General features: G+C 38.9%; 1 protein-coding gene across 3 annotated transcripts in view; it reads right to left on the bottom strand.

Annotated features, from left to right (window-relative positions):
- The window catches only part of TBK1 (TANK binding kinase 1), a 67,017-nt gene that overhangs the window by 6,329 nt on the left and 37,017 nt on the right, over positions 1-23,671 (bottom strand). For 2 of the 3 annotated variants that reach the window (XR_012518474.1, XM_074402843.1), the window contains exons 9-20: positions 23,199-23,395; positions 21,894-21,952; positions 21,389-21,480; positions 18,174-18,275; positions 16,197-16,275; positions 8,557-8,678; positions 8,386-8,462; positions 7,463-7,502; positions 6,829-6,930; positions 6,620-6,716; positions 6,105-6,211; positions 5,811-5,882 (exon numbers count right to left, since the gene is read on the bottom strand). Coding sequence is in view for 2 of the 3 variants with exons in the window: in XM_074402843.1 (XP_074258944.1) it covers positions 5,811-5,882; positions 6,105-6,211; positions 6,620-6,716; positions 6,829-6,930; positions 7,463-7,502; positions 8,386-8,462; positions 8,557-8,678; positions 16,197-16,275; positions 18,174-18,275; positions 21,389-21,480; positions 21,894-21,952; positions 23,199-23,395 (1,146 nt within the window). In the remaining variant the exon portion in view is untranslated. Of the gene's footprint in view, positions 1-1,045; positions 1,325-5,810; positions 5,883-6,104; positions 6,212-6,619; positions 6,717-6,828; positions 6,931-7,462; positions 7,503-8,385; positions 8,463-8,556; positions 8,679-16,196; positions 16,276-18,173; positions 18,276-21,388; positions 21,481-21,893; positions 21,953-23,198; positions 23,396-23,671 lie in introns of those variants that run through there. The other variant, XM_039471767.2, reaches the window with a different exon arrangement.

Genomic DNA, 23,671 nt, shown 5'->3' with positions numbered 1-23,671 from the left:
AAATATATTTCTCTTTAGGATATGTTATTTTATGATTTGCAGGTTGTGTGTAATTATTCTTCACCAGTCTGAAAAGCCAGAAACCAAAACCAAAAGAAATAATAATTCTGTTAGACGTAATAATTTCTTGCCAAGCACAATCCCTTAGTCTAGAACGCCAAGTAGATTTTTCAAAGAAAATGCTCCTTTTTGTCTGGGCACAATAGCTCACACCTCTAATCCCAGCACTTTGGGAGGCTGAGGTGGGCGGGTAACTTGAGGCCAAGGTGTGCGGATAACTTGAGGCCAGAAGTTTGAGACTAGCCTGGCCAGCATGGTGAAATCTTGTCTCTTCTAAAAATACAAAAATTAGCCAGGCGTGGTGGTGCATACCTGTAATCCCAGCTACTTGGGAGGTGGAGGTTGCAATGAGCAGAGACACAAAATTCTCCCTACATCCAATATTCTGAGAGTAGTTTATGATTACCATCTATATTGTTACTTTCAAAAGATAACTTTTGTTTCACAAACTGGATACACAGAAACACATGAACTCTTTACATTAAAATTGAGAAATTTATTTTTTTCCCATGGAATAGTAAGCAGAATTAAAGTAAAGAAATGTACAGCTTAAAACAGTTGAAATGACCTTAGAATTTTAATGACAATTATACATTTATGGCCAAAGGAAAAAATGAATAGTTTTTAATAATGAATTCACTTTAAAAGTTTTGCTTAATAATTCATCTGGAATTACATGGATACAAGGATAACTGGGATCCGGGCACCTTGTAAAATAAAATAATGCCACTTTATCCTTCTCAAAAAAATTGTTATCCCAGTATAACAGTGGTTCGGTTCTGCTCCCCACTCACAGTAGCCACCGTTCTACCATTTACAAACATGTTAACTCAGTCTTCCTGATATGTAACGATGCCTATTTCAGTTCCATTAAAAATATTTCCAGTAGGCAGTCAGAGAAAATGACTTATTTAGCCCCACTCAGAGTAGAGGATTGGTATGTCAACACATTGTTCGGTCATGGCTTTCTTCTCGTGCTCACTGAGGTCAAATTTCCTCATATAATTATAAATGTTAAAAGATAAAATTACATCTTCACAGCAGCCAAAAATTTATATATTTTTTTATGTATTTACAATATCGTACATATTTACATGACCACATCAAATACTGGACTGTAGAAACAAGTGACCATCTATAAAGGCATTTATTTAATGCCCAAGCGTTATTTTCTTGTGTAAACAGAAACTTTTTCAAACTTCTATTAGAAAGCTAAAGACAGTCAACATTGTGAAGGCCACCATCCATGGTTAAAGAGCCAAACCTAAAACACACACAAGAAGAGAAAAGGTAATCTCAAAAGATTCGTTTATGTATAAAGGCCCCCAACATTATAATACTTTTCAGAGGAATAAATAGCTATTTATTTTTAAACAGTTTAAGCAATTATGATTTGTTCTATTTCTTACTGGAACAGCATGGTATATCATAAATGCATGAGAAACCGATATGATGTAATCAAGAAAGTGTTAGTAAGAACTGGATAATTTCTTTCTGGTGGGGTGGGATTTGTTTTATTTTTATTTATTTATTGAGAGACAGAGTTCTGCTCTTGTTGCCCAGGCTGGAGTGCAATGGCACAATCTTGGCTCACTGCAATCTCTATCTCCCGGGTTCAAACGATTCTCCTGCCTCAGCCTCCCAAGGAGCTGGGACTACAGGCACACACCACCACGCCCAGCTAATTTTTTTGTATTTATAGTAGAGACAGGGTTTCTCCATGTTGGGCAGGCTGGTCTCCAACTCCTGACCTCAGGGGATCCACCTGTCTCAGCCTCCTAAAGTGCTTGGATTACAGGTGTGAGCTACCATGCCCAGATGGGATTTATAAACTAAGATCGAGTTGGGGCCAGCCGTGGTGGCTCATGCCTACAATCCCAGCACTTTGGGAGACCGAGGCAGGTGGATCACTTGAGGTCAGGAGTTTGAGACCAGCCTGGTCAACATGGCAAAACACCTTCTCTACTAAAAATACAAAAATTAGCCAGTGTGGTGGCACACGCCTACAGTCCCAGCTACTCAGGAGGCCAAGGCAAGAGAATTGCTCGAACCCTGGAGGCAGAGGTTGCAGTGAGCCAAGATCATGCCGCTGCACTCCAGCCTGGGTGACAGAGTGAAGCTTTGTCTCAAAGGAAAAAAAAAAAAAAAGGCCGGGCGCGGTGGCTCAAGCCTGTAATCCCAGCACTTTGGGAGGCCGAGGCGGGTGGATCACAAGGTCGAGAGATCGAGACCAACCTGGTCAACATGGTGAAACCCCGTCTCTACTAAAAATACAAAAAATTAGCTGGGCATGGTGGCACGTGCCTGTAATCCCAGCTACTCAGGAGGCTGAGGCAGGAGAATTGCCTGAACCCAGGAGGTGGAGGTTGCGATGAGCCGAGATCACGCCATTGCACTCCAGCCTGGGTAACAAGAGCGAAACTCTGTCCAAAAAAAAAGACATTGAGTGTGACATACCCAAGAGATGATGACAAATGATACCTTGCTAGAATAGAATGTTATTTTGGAGAGCAGTGGGAAGTAAAGTTGGATGAACAGGCTGGAACCAGACTATTATACTCTTTGAATGGAAGTATGAATTTAGACTTGACTTTTTAAGTAACAGGAGTTTAGAAACTTTTGAGCCAAAGAAGTCGTACAATTACATCAGTATTCTGAAAGATGATTTTGGCTGTAATGCCCATGACAGATGGGAAGAGCATGGGGTTAAGAAAAAACTAGGTTATTACCATACATCACATATGAAAGGGAAAGGAGATCTGAATGAGGGTGATGAGGGGAAGGATGGGAGCCAACTTGTTGAGAGTGAGTAAAGAACATTAGGAGTCTACAATAATTTATGTTTAAGGGAGTAAGAGCAAGGTGGTACCTCAGAATAAAATAAAGAGAGAGGTAAAACTGAGTTGGGACAGATGATTTTAGGTAAGAAAAAAAATTTGAAGTGATAGTGGGTTATCCACATGGAGACAGTAGAATAATACTCTGAACAAAATCTGGCTTCCGCTGGGCGTGGTGGCTCAAGCCTGTAATCCCAGCACTTTGGGAGGCCGAGGCGGGTAGATCACAAGGTCAAGAGATTGAGACCATCCTGGTCAACATGGTGAAACCCCGTCTCTACTAAAAATACAAAACATTAGCTGGGCATGGTGGGGTGTGCCTGTAATCCTAGCTACTCAGGAGGCTGAGGCAGGAGAATTGCCTGAACCCAGGAGGCGGAGGTTGCGGTGAGCCGAGATCTCACCATTGCACTCCAGCCTGGGTAACAAGAGCGGAACTCCGTCTTAAAAAAAAAAAAAAAAAAAGTCTGGCTTCCATTACTAGTTTTGTCATTTAACATTTAAGATTATGCCATGTTATATCACCCATATCATGTCAAGAAACCTGCAAATAAAACATAGGAGGAACTGACTTACTAAATGTGGTTTAGGAAGTTGGAATTTTATTCCACAAGGCCTAAGTACGTAAATATGAAAGTGTGTTAAAAGCACATCTTTGGCTGGGTGTGGTGGCTCAAGCCTGTAATCCCAGCACTTTGGGAGGTAAAAGTGAGCGCCATGAGGTCAAGAGATCAAGACCATCCTGGCCGACATGGTAAAACCCCGTCTCTACTAAAATTACAAAAACTAGCTCTGCATGGTGGCACACACCTATAGTCCCAGCTACATGGGAGACTGAGACAGGAGAATTGCTTGAACCAAGGAGGTGGAGGTTGCAGTAAGCCAAGATCACATTACTGCACTCCAGCCTGGTGATGGAGCAAGACTCCATCTTCAAAAAAAAAAAAAAAAAAAAATCGTATCTTTACAGTCTTCTACTTGCTGAGCTTTAAGCCTAAAAGGATTTAGCTAAAGTTGTAAAGAAACTGTAAACTGGATACTATAAAAAGTTAATTACTACAAACAAGAAAAGTATTTAAAAATTAACAAGCAATTCCCAACAAAAATAAAAATTGAACAAATATATTAAATGATGTTTGATATCACCATAAACCACAGAAATATAAATTAAAATAAGATCTCGGTTTTTACTAAACAAATTGGGGAACGTTTAAAAGACTGATAACATTCAGTGTTGCCAAAGGCACAAGTCTTGTCTGTTTAGGACTATAACAAACACCCTGTTAAGAAACAAAATTGGCTAGGTGCAGTGGCTCACGCCTGTAATTTCAGCACTTTGGGAGGCTGAGGCAGGTGGATCACCTGAGGTCACGAGTTTGAGACCAGCTGGTCAACATGGTGAAACCCCATCTCTACTAAAAATACAAAAATTAGCTGGCATGGTAGTAGGCACCTGCAGTCCCAGCTACTCAGGAGACTGAAGCAGGCAAATCACTTGAACCCAAGAGGCAGAGGTTACAGTGAGCTGAAATTGCGTCATTGCGCTCCAGCCTGGGCAACAGCGAAACTCCGTCTCAAAAAAAAAAAAAAAAAAAAAAAAATTATTAAAACCCACCAAAATTTAAATTGGCATACTCTCTGACCCAGAAATTCCATATCTAGAAACATCTAAAACTGGTTCCTCAGAAATTCCCAAGCAAATACAGCAAGACATATACACAAGATGCTCAGTGAAGCATGTCTCTAACTGTGAAAAATCAGAAACTTAAATGCCCAACAAATACACAAGGACAGGAGGCTGGGTTCTAGCTCTAGCTCATCTTCTCAGGGTATAAATTTAATACCTGTGGAACATGGATAGACTATCCAAGGTTGAAATGTACATTCCATGAGACAGTGCAGTGGGAAAGTGCCCTGCAAGGGTACAAATGTGAGATATATATATATCTCACATTTATGTGGTACTAATATATAAATTTGTTTGAGACAGCGTCTCACTCTGTCGCCCAGGCTGGAGTGCAATGGCATGATCTTGGCTCAAACTGCAACCTCCATCTCCCAGATTCACGATTCTTGTGCCTCAGCCTCCCCAGTAGCTGGGGTTACAAGTATGCACCAACACACTCGGCTAATTTTTTGTATTTTTGGTAGAGACAGGGTTTTGCCATGTTGCCTAGGCTGGTGTTAAACTCCTGAGCTCAGGTAATCTGCCTGCCTCAGCCTCCCAAAGTGCTAGGATTACAGGTGTGAGCCACTGTGCTTGGCCAAATGTGAAATATTTTTATCAGCATTACAAGGGTTTGAGAACTTACAGAGGAGCACCTAAGGGCTTGAAGAAGAAAGGGTTCCATTACAGAGCCAAATATGACTTAATTTCTCTAAGGAATCAGGATAAGGAAAATAGCCATCCAAATACTGCTTTATTGGCTCAGTATGTTTTCAAAAATCTCTTTTGGCCTCATCTATTAGGATTTTGTAGATAATAAGCAGACACATAGCTCCTCAAAGTACTGCATTTATGTATGGTTTTCCCCTGCAAGAAGGTGTGCAGAGGACTCTGTAAGCTACTCAGCACCAGAGTGCTGGTATCTTAACAAGAAACTCTGATTCCCCAAATTGAAAATTTCGATTCCAATGAATAAGTTATAAAAAATAATGTAAATAGAGTTTGGTCTTTACAAACTGATTCAGATAAGCAAGTAATTCAATTAACCAGTTCTTCTATAAAATGGAACCAATCAACCATTAAAAGGCATCAAAAATTCACAATCATACTGAGAGAGAAAAACAATTGAGTTCTGACTTTATGACCCTTTACCACTGCTGAATCTATTCACACAGGAAGATATAAGTACAGATGTGTATGAACTCAATTGCACAGAAAATCAGAATAATTATTTTTGCATTACTCACCTTTCTAAAATGTGGTTATTTTCAGCAAGTTCTTTAACCACTCCTTCCATCTCTTCCTTTAATTTCTTCATACTATATAAAATAAACAAGCACCTTTGCTTAAAAGAAGTATGCAAATGTTTTAGAATGATAAACATTTATGTTTCAGTTTTCTAAATTTAACTAGTCAGTAACTAACCTTATTAAACACTGTATTACAACAAACATCAAACATTTCAGAATGTAAGAGCAAGAGCACAAACTGCAATAAAAGCAAATGGAAACACTACAGCTACCAAATGATGAGTTTCTTACCCAAGAGTCATTTCTACTAATGTGTTAGAACTTGGATAAATTGGGGTCATGGTATGTTTGATTCCACTGGAAGCTGCAAACATTTTCTGAGGCAAAGTTTCTTGTAACTAAAACATCAAAAAAAGAAAAAAAAAAAACCACATGAATCACAGAACAAAAGTACTTACTACAGATCTGACATCAAGTGTTGGAGCTTTTAATAAGTCCTTTATAAAAATGTTAAATTTTGATTTCAAAACTATCAATGATTCAATACTTAATCAACACCCTTGTAAGAAACTTTTCTCACAGATGATAAAAGAATGGTTTATCAGCTGTTTTTAGTTGTAAAACATCTACACTCTTAAAACTTGGCTCAAAATACGTATTAAAAATTTGTGGGTGGAACCAAATGTAGGCACATTCTATCCCATTTTTCCCTTGTGAATCACTATCAGTTATAAACTGAGAAGAATTTTAATTTTTCCTAAAGAGAAAAATGCTTTTTTCTAGATACTTTTGATAGCTATACTTACATCATTAGTATAGTCTTGATACTTTGATACTTCTTCTTCAATATCAAAACACTGATTAGTCAGAGATAATAACTGTTTCCTAAGATGAAGCATCTTTCTGAAAACCAAAAAGAATTCATTGATGTGCAGTCTAGCAAAACATTCTCACTTCAAATGTACATTTCTATTGTTCAGTCAACCACTCATCACTCCAAAAGAAGTTTACTCACCTCATCCATTCTTCTGACTTACTCAAAAATGCCTCATACTTTTTAACACACTCATCTGTAAAGTGTGTCATAGCTTTTGTTGCATGGTAATACAGTTTTTGCCTGTAATTTAGAAATAATCAAAAAAGCTTAAACCAATGTCACTGTTTCTACTTTCAATATTTAGAAACTTTCAAATATATGAAATGTATCTGTTTCCTATAATGATTGTTGTGGCTTTAGAATATTTACAGTAGAAAGTAAACATTTCTAAGATAGACATTATAGCAGCAAGAAGAGAAAGGGAAGGTTCAAAATGGATGTTAAAGAAAATGCCTATTGAATGAGATTAAAGTTACAGTGGTTAAGTCTGCCCTCGCCTGTGTGCTCTATTATCTGTCCTTCTGTGATGAGAACACAGGAGGCAGAAGGTGACTGAGTGGAATGATAACGTTTGTCCCTGCTCCTTCTCCCATCATGGTAACTTCCCAATTAAGGAGCAGATGCATGACCTTCAAAAATGTGTACATATTGTAACAATCCCGTAAAATCAAGATTAAAACGTATTTTTAATTATAATTAATTTCAACTTGAAGAAGAATCATATTAATAAAGATCACCAAAAATAATTATTAAACATAATCTGGATACTTACTTATCAAATTTGTGGATTTGTTCTTCATTATACGCTAGTCCTAGAAATAAGAAAATATATTACTGTTGTTAATGTAGAATCATAACATCGTACACAATATATTTTGAGATTATTGCTTCAAAATGGCTAAGAATTTGAAGCAGATGTCATAGATTTGTGGCTCATGGGCTACTTATGGCCCACAGATGCTTTTATTTGGTTTGTAAATAACAATGTAAAAAACAATTAACTGTCAACATTTAAAAATCAACATATTTCTAACAAAAACTTGGTATTTCTAGCTTTTTGTTTTGTTTTGTTTTGTTTGAGACAGAGCCTTGCTCTGTTGCCCAGGATAGAGTGCAATGGCACAATCTTGGCTCACCACAACCTCTGCCTCCTAGGTTCAAGTGATTCTCCTGCCTCAGCCTCCTGAGTAGCTGGGATTACAGGCATGCGCCACCACGACCGGCTAATTTTGTTTTAATAAAGACGGGGTTTCATCATTTTGGTTAGGCTGGTCTCGAACTCCTGACCTCAGGTGATCTGCCCGCCTCAGCCTCCCAAAGTGCTGGGATTACAGGCGTGAACCACTGCGCCCAGCATTTCTGGCGTTTTTTGAGAAACGGGAAGACTGGGCAATACCTCTGGTGAATCTGAGTAGTGGCTCTCCCCTGTAGATGAGTCCCCACTGGCCAATCTCATTCCTTTCTGTAACCTGCCTAGCCTTTAGATGTTCTGGAGTTCATGACCCTGATTTAAAGTATTCAAAAGGTTGATATTAAGAACAGTTTTTTAGCACCATCAACCTTTTTCCTGACAGAATCACATCTTTGAAACAGCTTAAAAAGCCACCCTTAAAGATATACCAAATTAATTTAACTGAATTACAACTAATTACTAACAGTGATTTATTAAATTAAAAAATAGCAAATTTTACTTACTACGTTCTGCTTTGTCTTTTTTGAACTGATAGTAAATCTCTGTCATGCAATTTAACAGGACTTGTAGTTTTTCTACACTATTTAAGGAAGAAAAACTCATATAAATTAACTGAGTCAATGTGAAAAAGGACATTTATAAGAGGAGAAACTATGCATAAAGCTATAACCTACTTTCTGTCTTTTGGATGAGTGCCTTCTTGATGTGCCCATGTATCTGCCAGCAATCCGCCTGGAGACAGTCTGCTGTCAATATCCTGAAGACTGGTTTCTATTGTTCCCTGAGAACTGGAAAGCTAAATAAAACCAAAGGTTGAGATCTAGATTGCCAAAAGCTTTTTTTGAGAAACAAGCATTGCAGTGTCAACAAAGTTTAAAGTCTGAACCACATTTCTTTTGTAGATTACTTCAATTCAAAGGCACAGTAATTATTTCCATTTTTAAATACAAAAGAGTTTCTTAGGTTGATTTCCACCAGGGGTACAATATGATTATAAAACATGAGACTAGCATTAATACATCTTATAAAGCATTTCCTTCCGTAAATACTCTTCTAAAACAACATGTAAAATACTTCAATCTTGTTTATCTGTAAAAAGTGTTTAATTCTCCATTTCATAGCCCTGTTGTGAAAATTCAATAGAATCACTAGAATAGTCCCAAGCATAAACTATGTAGGTAGCAAGATGTGTGCTCTTCTTGTTTAGAGGCCAAACCAAAGCAACTACTCTTAAAAACAGAAAATGAAAAGAAACCTCATCTAAGATACTGTTCATTTTAAGCTTAGTAAATTTATCACTTGCCTGCCACAGAAATGCATATAGTATTTGTAAAACTTGTGAAGAAAGGATGAGGCTAGACTTAAAGGATAAATATGTGCAAATATTTTAAAGGTCCTGATACACACTACTGCCTTTCAAATGATGTTGTCAGTAGCAGCTGACATCGCCACTAGCAGCAAACAAGGGTGCCCTTTAAACCATACTCTTGTCAGCACTGGCATTATGATTTTTTAAGCCTTGATAATCTCAAAGATAAAAACAGTATCTTATTGTTATAACATGCAAGTTTTTCTTACTATTGGATTTGAGCATTTTTTTCAAGATTTTTAACTCAGTAACATTTAAAGTATGTATATACCTGAATCAAAAGTTTCAGCAGATATATTTTTTCATTTATAATTTTCATTTATAAATTGTCTCTAAATGTTCTTTGCTCATCTGTTTTTTACAAATTAACTATTTTCCTTATCAATTTGTATGAGTTAAGTTTTATAAAAAATGCTTTATCACATTTTCCCGATTTAATTGCTTTCTAAGATATTTTAAACATACCGAGATCTTAAATAGTTATTTTATTTTTGAAACAGGGTCTCACTCTGTCACCCAGGCTGGAGTGCAGTGGGGCAATCTCAGCTCACTGCAACCTCTGCATCCCGAGTTCAAGCCATCCTCTCACCTCAAGCCTCCCAAGTAGCTGTAACTAGAGGTGTGTGCCATCACACTTTGCTAATTTTTGCTTTTTTTTTTTTTGGTAGAGATGCGGTTTCACCATTGCCCAGGCTGGTCTTGAACTCCTGAGCTCAACCAATCTACCCCCACCATGGCCTCCCAAAGTGCTGGGATTACAGGTGTGAGCAACTGTGCCCAGCTTAAATTTTTATACGATCAAATATATACCTTGGTTTGTATGCTTTATGTCTTTTTTAACATTAATGTTTAGAATCTGTTAAATTATACATTCAATATATGGGAAATAGTTTATGGAAAAAGTTATTTCTTATAGAATTACATAGAAGAGTGAAAAGCAAACTGAAGGACCAACAGTAGAGGAATAAGATTGTAACAAATCCACTGGCTGCAATATCATATCATTAAAAAAGTGGTGTTATCAAAAGAAACCTGGGAAATGCCTACACTATAATGTTATACAAAAAGTTAAAAACACGGCCGGGCGCGGTGGCTCAAGCCTGTAATCCCAGCACTTTGGGAGGCCGAGGTGGGTGGATCACAAGGTCAAGAGATCGAGACCATCTTGGTCAACATGGTGAAACCCCGTCTCTACTAAAAATACAAAAAAAATAGCTAGGCATGGTGGTGCGTGCCTGTAATCCCAGCTACTCAGGAGGCTGAGGCAGGAGAATTGCCTGAACCCAGGAGGCAGAGGTTGCGGTGAGCCGAGATCGCGCCATTGCACTCCAGCCTGGGTAACAAGAGCGAAACTCCGTCTCAAAAAAAAAAAAAAAAAAAAAAAAAAAAAGTTAAAAACAACAACCATATGTTTGTAGAGTAACAATCATTTAATAATACATATAAAAGAAAACCAAAACAGTGGTTGCCCAAATTTTAGCAGCATGAGAATCACCTGGAAGGCTTATTTAAAAAGGCCTTTGTGACCTAGAAATAGAAATTCCATTGACCCAGCAATCCCATTACTGGGTATATATCCAAAGGATTATAAATTGTTCTACTATAAGGACACATGCACTCGAATGTTCATTGCAGCACTGTTTACAATAGCAAAGACCTGGAACCAGCCCAAATGCCCATCAATGATAGACTGGACAGGGAAAATGTGGCACATATACACCATGGAATACTATGCAACCATCAAAAACGATGAGTTCATGTCCTTTGTAGGGACATGGATGAACCTGGAAACCATCTTTCTCAGCAAACTGACACAGGAGCAGAAAATCAAACACCGCATGTTCTCACTCATAGGCGGGTGTTGAACAATGAGAACACGTGGACACAGGGAGGGAAGCATCACACACAGGGGTCTGTCGGGGAGAACTAGAGGAGGGACAGTGGGAGGTGGGGAGTTGGGGAGAGATAGCATGGGGAGAAATGCCAGATATAGGTGAAGGGGAGGAAGGCAGCACATCACACTGCCATGTGTGTACCTATGTAACAATCTTGCATGTTCTTCACATGTACCCCAAAACCTAAAATGCAATTAAAAAAAAGAACAAAAGAAAAAAAGAAATAAAAAGGCCTTTGCTGAGTTCTAGCATCAGAGCTGCTTACTCAACATATCCAAGGTGGGGTCCCAAAATGTGCATTTCTAACAAGTTCCCATGTGTGGCTGATGCTGCTGGCCCAGGAGCCACTCTTCTTTACTTATTTTTTGATACAGGGTCTCACTCTGTCACCCAGGCTAGAGTACAGTGGTGTGATCTCAGCTCACAGCAACCTCCATCTCCCGGGTTCAAGTGATTCTCTTGCCTCAGCCTCCCCAGTAGCTGGGATTACAAGCGTTCACCACTATGCCTAGCTAATTTTTGTATTTTTAGTAGAGACTAAATTTTTGTATTTTTAGGGTTTCACCATGTTGGCCAGGCTGGTCTCAGACTCCTGGCCTCAAGTGATCCACTCACCTCAGCCTCCCAAAGTTCTGGGATTACAGGCATGAGCCATGACACCTGGTGGCCCAGCAGCCACTCTGAAAAGCACTGCTGCAGGGCTATGGACAAAACTGTTAAGAATCATTTTTTTGGGTGCAGAATATATGTGGTATTTTTTCTACTTATAAATTTTACTTTTGTGGTGGGAAAAACTTTTTTTTTTTTTTTTGAGATGGAGTCTTGCTGTTACCAGGCTGGAGTGCAGTGGCGCAATCTCAGCTCACTGCAACCTCTGCCTCCTGGGTTCAAGAGATCCTTCCGCCTCAGCCTCCTGAGTAGCTGGGACCACAGGCGCATGCCACCATGCCCGGCTAATTTTTTTTTGTATTTTTATTAGCGATAGGGTTTCACCATGTTGGCCAGGATGGTCTCGATCTCTTGACCTCATGATCTGCCCACCTTGGCCTCCCAAAGTGCTAGGATTACAGGCGTGAGCCACCGCACCCGGCCCTCTTTTTTTTTTTTTTGAGACAGAGTCTCCCTCTGTTGTCAGGCTGGTGTGCAATGGCATGATCTCAGCAGCTCACTGCAACCTGTACCTCCCGGGTTCAAGCGATTCTCCTGCCTGAGTCTCCTAAGTAGCTAGGATTACAGGCATGTGCCACCACGCCCAGTTACTTTTTAATTTTTGTATTTTTAGTAGAGATGGGGTTTCACCACGTTGGTCAGGCTGGTCTCAAACTCCTGACCCTGTGATCCACCCACCTTGTCCTCCCAAAGTGTTAGGATTATAGGCGTGAGCCACTGCACCTGTCCAGAAAAATTTCTTTTAAGGTCTCACTAGGAAAGGAGTTACAACAACTCCACAGGTTATGAGAAAAAATGAAATCTAGGGAAAAGTGATTGGCTTGAAGTAAAAAGTCCTAATGTCGTAAGACTCCATTACCTCAGCTATTTAGTTATCTATGCTTTCTCATAAGAAATCTTAATCTCACAGAAATGTCATAAAAATGGAAAAAATTTTGAGATCCCCAAAAGAAAACATATAATTTTGACTGAAAGTGCTCAAATGATGCTTGCCCTGGAAATAAATGTCTACTAGGCCTATGAGCTGGTAAATCATGTTCTAAGGTGAAAACAAAGAATATAAAACAGACAGCAAGATGGCTGTCTATACTTAAATGCAGACAAATACTGGGGAAGACTATTTTGTGCTTTCTGACTTTTAATCACTTTATTCTATAGCTATGTTTTTTAAACTTTCTTGACCACAGCTCATAGTAAGAAATTCACTGTTTTAACTCAGTAACATTTAAAATGTGTATATACCTGAATCAAAAGTTTCATCAACAGCCAGGTACAGTGGCTCACACCTGTAATCCCCAGCACTTTGGGAGGCCAAGGTGGGCAGATCATAAGGTCAGGAGTTTGAGACCAGCCTGGCCAATATGGTGAAACTGTCTCTACTAAAAATACAAAATTTAGCCAGGCATGGTGGTGGGTGCCTGTAGTGCCAGCTACTTGGAAGGCTGAGGCAGGAGAATCACTTGAACCTAGAAGGCAGAGGTTGCAGTGAGCTGAGATCACACCACTGCACTCCAGCCTGGGTGACAGAGACTCCATCTCAAAAATGAAAAAAAGTTTCATGAACAATAATTTCCTTATTACATGTGATGCATTCTGACATTTTCTATTCTGTTCCATTTAAAAACACATTGCTGATTACAATGCACTGAACTTCATAACCTACTAGTTGTTCATTACTCCTACTTTGGAAACCATTGTTTGGTATCTAAAACTGAGGAGAAGAAACAACTAAACATCAGCCTAAGCTGGAAAAAGAAAAGGATATTGTATCAAATTCCTTCCATTCATTCATTCATTCACTCATTTATTCATTTATTTGAGACAGGGTCTCAATATGTTGCCCAGGCTGGAGTATAGTGGCTATTCAGAGGCGTGATCCCACTACTGATCAGCACAGGAGTTTTGACCTACTCCATTTTTGACTTGGGCCAGTTCATCCTTCCTTAGGCAACCTGGTGGTGCCCCATTCCCGGGAGGTCACCGTATTGATGATGAACTTAGTACAGACACCGACTGGCATAGCGCACTACAGCCCAGAACTCCTGGGTTCAGGCGATCCTCCCACCTCAACCTCCCGAGTAGCTAGGACCACAGGCATGTGCCACCGTACCTGGCAAGTTCCTCTCACTTTTCATTTAATATCCATTTTATGAAAGAATACTTCAAATGCTAAAGCTTGCAAAGTTACAATACATTTATTTATTTATTTATTTTGAGACAGAGTCTTGGCTCTATTACCCAGGCTGGAGTGCAGTGACATGATCATGGCTCACTGTAACCTTTGCCTCTTGGGCTCAAGTGGTCATCCTGTTTCAGCCTCCCAAGTAGCTAGGACTACAGGTATGCACCACCATGCCTGACTAATTGTTTTGTATTTTTTTGTAGAGATGGGGATTCGTCATGATGCTCAGGCTGGTCTCAAACTCCTGGACTCAAGTGATTCATCCAACTCAGCCTCCCAAAATGCTAGGATTACAGATGTGAGCCACTGCATGCAGCCAAGAGTACAGTATTTTTATTTATCTCATTTAATTGGTACAACAGCTCATAAGACAGGCAGGGTAAGAAATTGCTGATTTTGGAGAAAAAGAAACCAAGGATGCAAAGAATTAAAGGCCTTTCTTAAGTAGCCAGCCATGAATAGGCAGGTAAATGGGGCAGGTCTGGGATTAGTAATTAGCTTTCACTGATTACTAACATATAAATCTGTGCACTTTTGTAATATATTTTTTTGAGACAGTTTTGCTCTTGTTACCCAGGCTGTAATGCAATGGCGTGATCTTGGCTCACTGCAACCTCTGCCTCCTGGGTTTAAGTGATTCTCCTGCCTCAGGCTCTTGAGTGGATGGGATTACAGGCATGCACCACCATGCCTGGCTAATTTTTGTATTTTTCATAGAAACGGAGTTTCTCCATGTCAGTCAGGCTGGTCTTGAACTCCCAACCTCAGGTGATCCGCCTGCCTTGGCCTCCCAAAGTGCTGGGATTACAGGCGTGAGCCACCATGCCCAGCCTATAATACATTTTAATAAGAGATTTCAGAGACTCTCTGAAATTCTGTATTTTATAGCAGAGTAGAGATGTGTGTCCTAATTCCTTTTTCTAGCTATAGAAACGATTGCCCCCTGAGGATCTCAAATCTTTCTTTCCTTAAATTTTTATTTCAGAAAAAAATCTGGTAATATTTTCCTAATTTAAATCTCTCTCTTTCTCTTTTTTTTTTTGAGACTCAGTTTCACTCCTGTCACCCAGGCTGGAGTGTGATGCCACGATCTTGGTTCACTGCAACCTCTGCCTCCTGGGTTCAAGCAACTCTCCTGCTTCAGCCTTCCAAGTAGCTGGGAATATAGGTGCCCACCATGCCCAGATAATTTTTGTATTTTTAGTAGAGATGAGGTTTCACTATGTTGGCCAGGCTGGTCTTGAACTCCTGACCTCAGGTGATCCACCTGCTTCAGCTTTCCAGTGTTGGGATTACAGCTGAGAACCACTGTGCCTGGCCTAATTTAAATCTATTTCTAAACAAGCTTAAGCACTTTACATTCAACTGTATGTTAAATTACATTTATGAGGCCAGGCGCGGTGGCTCAAGCCTGTAGTACCAGCACTTTGGGAGGCTGAGGTGGGTGGATCACGAGGTCAAGAGATCGAGACCATCCTGGTCAACATGGTGAAACCCCGTCTCTACTAAAAATACAAAAAATTAGCTGGGCATGGTGGCGCATGCCTATAATCCCAGCTACTCAGGAGGCTGAGACAGGAGAATTGCCTGAACCCAGGAGGCGGAGGTTGCGGTGAGTCGAGATCGTGCCATTGCACTCCAGCCTGGGTAACAAAAACGAAACTCCGTCTCAAAAAAAAAAAAAAATTACATTTATGAACTTGCTTTAACTGCCACAGCAGTAATACAAAAGCATTATGGATTTATACACAGAGAGAGAGAGAGAGAGAGAGAGACAGAGAGAGAGAGAGAGAGACAGAGAGGGGTTTAAATGATAGTAGGCATTTGGATATGTTACAAAAAATTTCAAGGCAGTTAGAGTATTTAATAATACTCTAAAAAGAAGTTTCTGAAGATGGTAAAATACTCTTTCTCTGCAGTGAGAAACATCACCTCTGTAAGAAAGTTTATTTATTTAAACTATTTATTTTATAGACAAGATGTCATTCTGTTGCCCAGGCTAGGGTGCAGTGGCACCGTCATAACTCACTGCAGCCTTTAATGCCTCAGCTCAAGTGATCCTCCTGCCTCAGCCTCCTGAGTAGCTGCGACTATAGGTGTGTACCACCATGCCTAGCTCATAAGAAAGTTTAAATTTAATAGTGCCAGCAAAGGAATAGGTTATGAGCTTATAATTTTCATAATTTTTTAAATACTTACTCTCAACAATTTGGTGTGTATGTCTGAAATTTCACCTAACTCTGCCGCTTCTAGGTTGATCTTCATCAACTTTTCGTAACTGTATGAAAAGTCACAAGAGAAAATTAAATGAGTATAATCAATATATAGTTTTAAAAAGATGCTTCATAGGCCAGGTGTGGTGGCTCACACCTGTAATTCCAGTACTTTGGGAGGCTGAGGTAGGTGGATCACAAGGTCAGGAGTTTGAGACTAGCCAGATCAACATGGTGAAATACCGTCTCTACTAAAAATACAAAAATTAGCCAGGCATGGTGGTGCGTGCCTGTAATCCCAGCTACTCAGGAGGCTGAGACAGGAGAATTGCTTCAACCTGGGAGGCAGAGGCTGTAGTGAGCTGAGATTGCGCCACTGCACTCCAGCCTGGGTGACACAGTGAACACTACACCTCAAAAATAAAAAAAGTTTTATAAATAATATTTGAGCTTTTATCATAACCACTTAAAAATTAAAAAATGGGGCCGGGTGTGGTGGCTCACGCCTGTAATCCAAGCACTTTGGAGGCCAAGGCAGGCGGATCACCTGAGGTCGGGAGTTCAAGACCAGCCTGACCAAGATGGTGAAACCCCGTCTTTAAAAATAAAAAATAAAAATAAAAAAAATGATTCAAAGTCTATCAGCTAGCAGATTGTTAAAAAAAAAACCCTGATGCTGTCTGGGCATGGCGGCTCACATCTATAATCCTAGCACTTTGGGAGGCCGAGGAGGGCAGATCACGAGGTTAGGAGATCAAGACTAGCCTGGCTAACACGGTGAAACCCCATCTCTATTAAAAATACAAAAAAAATTAGCTGGGTGTGGTGGTGCATGCCTGTAGTCAGAGCTACTCGGGAAGTTGAGGCAGGAGAATCACTTGATCCTGGGAGGTGAAGGTTGCAGTGAGCTGAGATTTTGCCATTGCACTCCAGCCTAGGCAACAGAGTGAGACTTCATCTCAAAAAGCAAAACAAAAACCAAAAAAACAAACCTGATGCCTTCCTGAAGAAGAAATTTTATCTGTTTCTATTTTAAATTTGCAGAGATTAAAGGATAAAACAGAAAAGACAAATTAATTTCAAATAGTCTTATGTGAGGATAATAGTAAAAATACTACATTTCACAATTAATGGAGGTCAACAGTGAATACTAATTTCATTTACTATATTTTCTCTGCAGTACAAATAGTATATTCTAGAAAGAGGGCAGTTTAAAATATCATTCTGTTTCAATACACATTCTCAGGAATAAAATTAACAAGTAAGAATAAACTAAAACAAATTCCTAAAATTCTAAAAATACTACTAAGGCTGTTCTAGAATACCTCTTCCTATTTTCTTTGTTGATTACAGGGTTCATATTTTCTTATTCAGAGTTTCTGTTTTGCAAGATAGAAATAAGATGTTTCTCCCACTACCTTTTGCTAGCTAATGGCTGGGAGGAAACGCCACTAAAGAGATGGTATTCATTTCTTACCAAGAAAATCGGCACTTTTGCCTTTGTGATGATGATGTAATCACTAATCTAAGGCTGATTTTTTGTTGTTGTTGTTGATACAGAGTCTCACTCTGTCACCCAGGCTGGAGTTCAGTGGTGCGATCTCAGCTCACTGCAACCTCTGCCTCCCAGGTTCAAGCAATTCTCCTGCCTCAGCCTTCTGAGTAGCTGGGACTACCATAGGTGCATGCCACCACGCCCAGCTAATTTTTTGTATTTTTAGTAGAGATGGGGTTTCACCATGTTAGCCAGGACAGTCTTGATCTCCTGACCTCATGGATCTACCCAGCTTGGCCTTCCAAAGTGCTGGGATTACAGGCGTGAGCCACTGTGCCTGGCCAAGGCTGATCTTTAACATAAACCCTTGCAGAGCATGTGATATTGTACCAAGAATAACTAAATCAATTAACAGAAATGGAACATTTAATAATTTAACCCTTAATAGTAAGGAAGTAGTCTACTCACACTTTCACAGTTTTTTCAATGTTTCTGATACAGAAATCCAATGTGATCACAACTTCTGTCTTTTTGTGAACAGTTTCATTGTAATCATCTTTAACTAATTCACTAAAAAAAGAAAATTATTCCCATTAGTTTATCTAAGGAGTTATTTTTTCTATCACTAATTTTACTGCAGTACTACTGTTCAAACACATTTTATAACAATATTCTTGATATTAGTCAATTCCCACATTTTGAGATACTATAATTAAAAGCATTTCTGTGACGAGATATATATATACACACACACACACACACACACACACACACACACACACAAATATAGGGAACTTATATTTTCACAAACCATTACTACTTAGTTTAACAGTTTAGAAACCTAAGGTATTAAAATTACCTTAAAAAGTAAAAACTAATCTACAATTACACAAATAGTTTTTAGAGCATTACAGTTTATACTGCCAGAATTAATGTTTTTTTTTTTTTTTTTTTTTTTGAGGTGGAGTTTCGCTCTTGTTACCCAGGCTGGAGTGCAATGGCGCGATCTCGGCTCACCGCAACCTCCGCCTCCTGGGTTCAGGCAATTCTCCTGCCTCAGCCTCCTGAGTAGCTGGGATTATAGGCACGCACCACCATGCCCAGCTAATTTTTTGTATTTTTAGTAGAGATGGGGTTTCACCATGTTGACCAGGTTGGTCTCGATCTCTCGACCTCGTGATCCACCCGCCTCGGCCTCCCAAAGTGCTGGGATTACAGGCTTGAGCCACCGCGCCCGGCCCAGAATTAATGTTTACTACTCATAGCAGACTACTGTCTGACTTATAAACCAATTTATAATCCCTATGATTTGAATATCCTTTATATGAAATGCTTGGGACCGGAAGTGCTTCAGATTTTGGAATATTTGCATATATATAGATTGGTTAAGCATCTCTAATCTGAGAATCCAAAATGCTCCAATGAGTATTTCCTTTAAGCATTAACTTTGAGCAAAAAGTTTCGAATTTTGGAATATTTTTTATTAGGGAGGCTTAACTTGTGATATAATTTCTGAAGAAGGATGACAGAGTAAACAATATATAATTGAAGGACTTTTGATCTACATCAGGGATCAGCAAACTAAGACCCGAGGCCTGCTTTTGTATGGTCCACGAGCTAACACTACACTTTTAAAGGTTGCAGAAACAAAGAAGAGACCACATGCAGCCCACAAAGTCTAAAGTATTAGACTGCTAACAGTAGTTTACATTAAAACTATTTTCTCCTGACTTACTGACCTATAAACTAATAAGTAAAAGAAATAAAGCTTCATGGATCAGCGATTAAGGGTAGACGAGAGAGAAGATGAAAACTGTTAGAACACAGAGCTTTATCCAGAAACCAGTGAAAGCAAGGAAGCTTCTTAGTAGAAATATAAAAACATAGGCTTAGGAACCAGATATGTGAACACAGTGAAAAACATAAATACAAATTTATGGGTCTCAAGTAATGCTAACAGAAAAAAAAAGGAGCCTAATAAAAGAACGATGAAATGCTTCATGTCCACTTTTGCAAGAAGGGGTGGGTATGAGGTAGGCATACATAAACTGTTAAAAGCATTACAGTCCAAGGGCACATACATAGTGATAAGAGTACAGAAAACAAACTTCTCAGCATCTGTCGGCCACAAGGCCATTACGATGTGTGTGCAAAATTCAAAAGCTTTGAATGATGTGTAGAAATAAGCATAATTCCCAAAGAGATCAATTATTTTCCATTTTTATCAGATGGAAAGATGCCATCTATAAATCATGAAAAGTAAAAAAAAAAAGTAAAAATTATATCCATCTTACATTTCTTAGGAGTCATTTCTTAGGAAGAGACTACCTAGATGATCAGTTAACTATATTAAGCAATCTAGTGTTAAAAAATTAGCTTTTAAGCCGGGCGCGGTGGCTCAAGCCTGTAATCCCAGCACTTTGGGAGGCCGAGGCGGGTGGATCACGAGGTCGAGAGATCGAGACCATCCTGGTCAACATGGTGAAACCCCGTCTCTACTAAAAGTGCAAAAAATTAGCTGGGCATGGTGGCACGTGCCTGTAATCCCAGCTACTCAGGAGGCTGAGGCAGGAGAATTGCCTGAGCCCAGGAGGTGGAGGTTGCGGTGAGCCGAGATCACGCCATTGCACTCCAGCCTGGGTAACAAGAGCGAAACTCCGTGTCAAAAAAAAAAAAAAAAAAAAAAAAAAAAATTAGCTTTTAAATTGCTTGTTAGATTACATATTCATATTGTATGATTTCATTTATATGAAATGTCTAGAATACGCAAATGTATAGAAACAGTATATTAGTGGTTGCCTAGGGCAGGGCTGTGTTGGCAGAAATGGAGAGTGAATACTAATGGATGCAGAGTTACTTTTTGGGGTGATGAAAATGTTCTAAAATTAGTGATGATGGCTGCACAACTCTGGACATACTAAAAACCACTGAACTGTATGCTTAAATGGGTGAATTCCATAGTTTATGAATTCTATCTCAATGCTGTGAAGGTTGGGTGTAGTGGCTCACACCTGTAATCCCAGCTGTGTGGGGCTGACTGCTTGAGCCCAAGAGTTTGAGACCAGCCTACGCAACGTAACTAGACCCCATCTCTACCAAAAAAAAAAAAAATCAGCTGGGCTTCGTGGAGTATGCCTGTAGTCTCAGGTACTTGGGAGGCTGAGGCGGTAGGATCACTTGAGCCCAGGAGTTTCAGGCTGCAGTGGTCTGTGATTCTGCCACTGCACTCTAGCCTGGGTGACAGTGAGACCCTGTTTCAAAAAGAAAAAAAAAAAATGCTGTGATGATAAAGGACTGTGTGTTTCATTTGGGAAAATGATAGGAAATGAAGAAAGACTTTGAGGACTTAAATGCGAGAAAGTACAGACTGTACTGGATTGTAACAAGCCAAAGCCTTCTAACATAGTGAAATGACAACCAAGTCAAGGTCCTAGGAAAAGAAATACATTTGCTGTCACATCCTATAGTGTGGTATAAGTTTTAAAATTCAGATATACTATTTGTACAGGGTCACTGTAGGACTCATGAAAAAATAGCTGCTAAATGTTTTATAAGCTAAATGTGAAACAAATGTATTATAATAAAAATCAAACACCTAACCTATTTAGTCTGTAGAGAGAAAATATCAATGATGGATGAGGTCTATATGAAAACCAATTTTCAAATTTCAATCTACTACTCACATCAGCCATCGTATCCCCTTTCGCATTAATTCCTGATAAAGCAGTAAGGTACTGGCAATTCTGCAGGCATAACACACAACCCCTGTTATTGCCTAATGAAGAAATAAAATGTCAATATTTGGTGCTCATTGTGGTATAGGGTGAGAAAAACTTCTACACAAAATTATTCAAGCTTATACATTTTCATCAGGTTAATTAAAAACACAATAAACCACCAATTTCCAAAAGTTAAAAACAGATATAACTATAATAAATATATCATCCTTAACATTATCTGAACATGCACTGTCTCAATGGAGAGAATGTTCTTATATAATGAATTCAAGAAAGGATAAAAAGTAAAAAAGAAAAGACCACAAAATAACTTGGAAAGGGTATCAATTTAAGTGAATAATTTCCTAAGTCATACAGGCATACATGAAGACACAATACACGTTATTGCTTCTACTATTGATAGGATACATTAAATTCAGATGTTTACACAGTAATTCAATTAAATACTAACCTTAGCCATGCTAGCATCCCCATCTAAATCATACCGTGGATGCACTTTAGGGAGGGAAACTGAAAGATGAAGTAAAATAAAATGAGAAAGAAAACTTTTTGAAAAAATCACTTTATCCTTTATAAAGCAAATAGAATGTCTAAATTAAACATTAGTGGCAAAATCTTTAATGTACTTTTCAAACAATAATGCTCATTCTCTAACAAATTACCTCCAATATTTCTAAGAAGTTTCATTTTTTCCTTAAATATATTCCAACACAATGAGTTAGATGATTCTCTTTAAATCTACATCAACTCCCAACCTTCAAATAGAAATGTAAAATTCTGGGTGATTCACTTTTTTTTTTTTTTTTACCAGTAGAATGAATAATTTAAAGGACTCAGAAAATGCAGATCTATTTTTTCTTAGACTCTAACGCTTTGCACAATGTTGTATACATACTGGACACAAAAAAATGTTTGCTGAAATTTATGATATAAAAGGCAATTTTGAGGGTTAGTAAAACACTTTTTTTTTTTTTTTGAGACTGAGTCTGGCTGTATTACCCAGGCTGGAATGCAGTGGCACAATCTCAGCTCACTGCAACCTTCACTTCCCAGGTTCAAGCAATTATCCTACCTCAGCCTCCCAAGTAGCTGAGATTACAGGCACCCGCCATCACACTCAGCTAATTTTTGTATTTTAGACAAAAAGACAGGATTTCACAGTGTTGACCATACTGGTCTCGAACTCCTGACCTCATGATCCACCAGCCTCAGCCTCCCAAAGTGCTGGGATTATAGGCGTGAGCCACCGAACCCAGCCAACGAAACATTTTTAAAAGAGAGTTACGGTGAAATGTATGACAAATGATTTTATCATTTTATGAAACAAAATATTTGAAGTCAAATGACGTCTACAAGGCTTTTCAATTTTACTATTACTGTCTTTCAACTGCAGTAACATAAAATTTTAATATTTATAAAAGCTCTACATTAATGTTACCATCAACTTCATAAAGATGACAATCATTTCTACAATCACAGATTCTGTGGATTTTTTTTTTTTGAGACAGGGTTCCACTCTGTCTCCCAGGCTGGAATGTAGTGGTGCAATCTTGGCTTACTGCAACCTCTGCCTCGTGGCCTAAAGTGATCCTCCGACCTCAGCCTCCCATGTAGCTGGGACGATAGGTGCAAGGCACCATGCCCGGCTAATTTTTGTTTTATTTTGTTTTTTCTGTAGAGATGAGCTCTCAACATGTTGCCTAGGCTAGTTGTAATTTTTTGATGGCCAGTAAGAACAAGAAAAACTCTAACTTACTTTTTTCATATATTAATCCTATGGTATTCAAAGGTTCCCGGCTTACTACAAAGATGGGATTTTCCTCAGTAGTTTTAGGGAAATGCTGTGCTAGTTTTCCAGGTTCTAATATTAAGCGTCGTCCTTCATAGATAAGTTCTTGATTTGAAGAAAGAATTTTGGTTTGTTTATACACCAGTTCATGAAATATAGTAGCACTGTGTGAGAAAAAATCAAAAGGACACTGTAAATGGGGATAAAGTGAGAGGAAAAATCTTTTTAAAGTGCAACAATATTCATTTCTAACTCATATTCCTAAGATCATAACCAGTTTATATAAACTTGCTTTGTTAATGTGGATACTACAAACTCCCTTCCATATAACCTGTCCATACAGTAAGCAATTCTAAAGTATTGTTATGTTTGGATACCTATGCAATATATAGGATTCTTAATATTTTCTTTTCTCTCTGTGTGTGTGTGTGTCTGTGTGT

The sequence above is a fragment of the Saimiri boliviensis genome, chromosome 7, assembly GCF_048565385.1.
Source record: "Saimiri boliviensis isolate mSaiBol1 chromosome 7, mSaiBol1.pri, whole genome shotgun sequence".
In the NCBI taxonomy this organism is placed as follows: domain Eukaryota; kingdom Metazoa; phylum Chordata; class Mammalia; order Primates; family Cebidae; genus Saimiri; species Saimiri boliviensis.
Note: the sequence above shows the minus strand (reverse complement) of the source record. Positions and strands in the feature narration are given on the sequence as shown.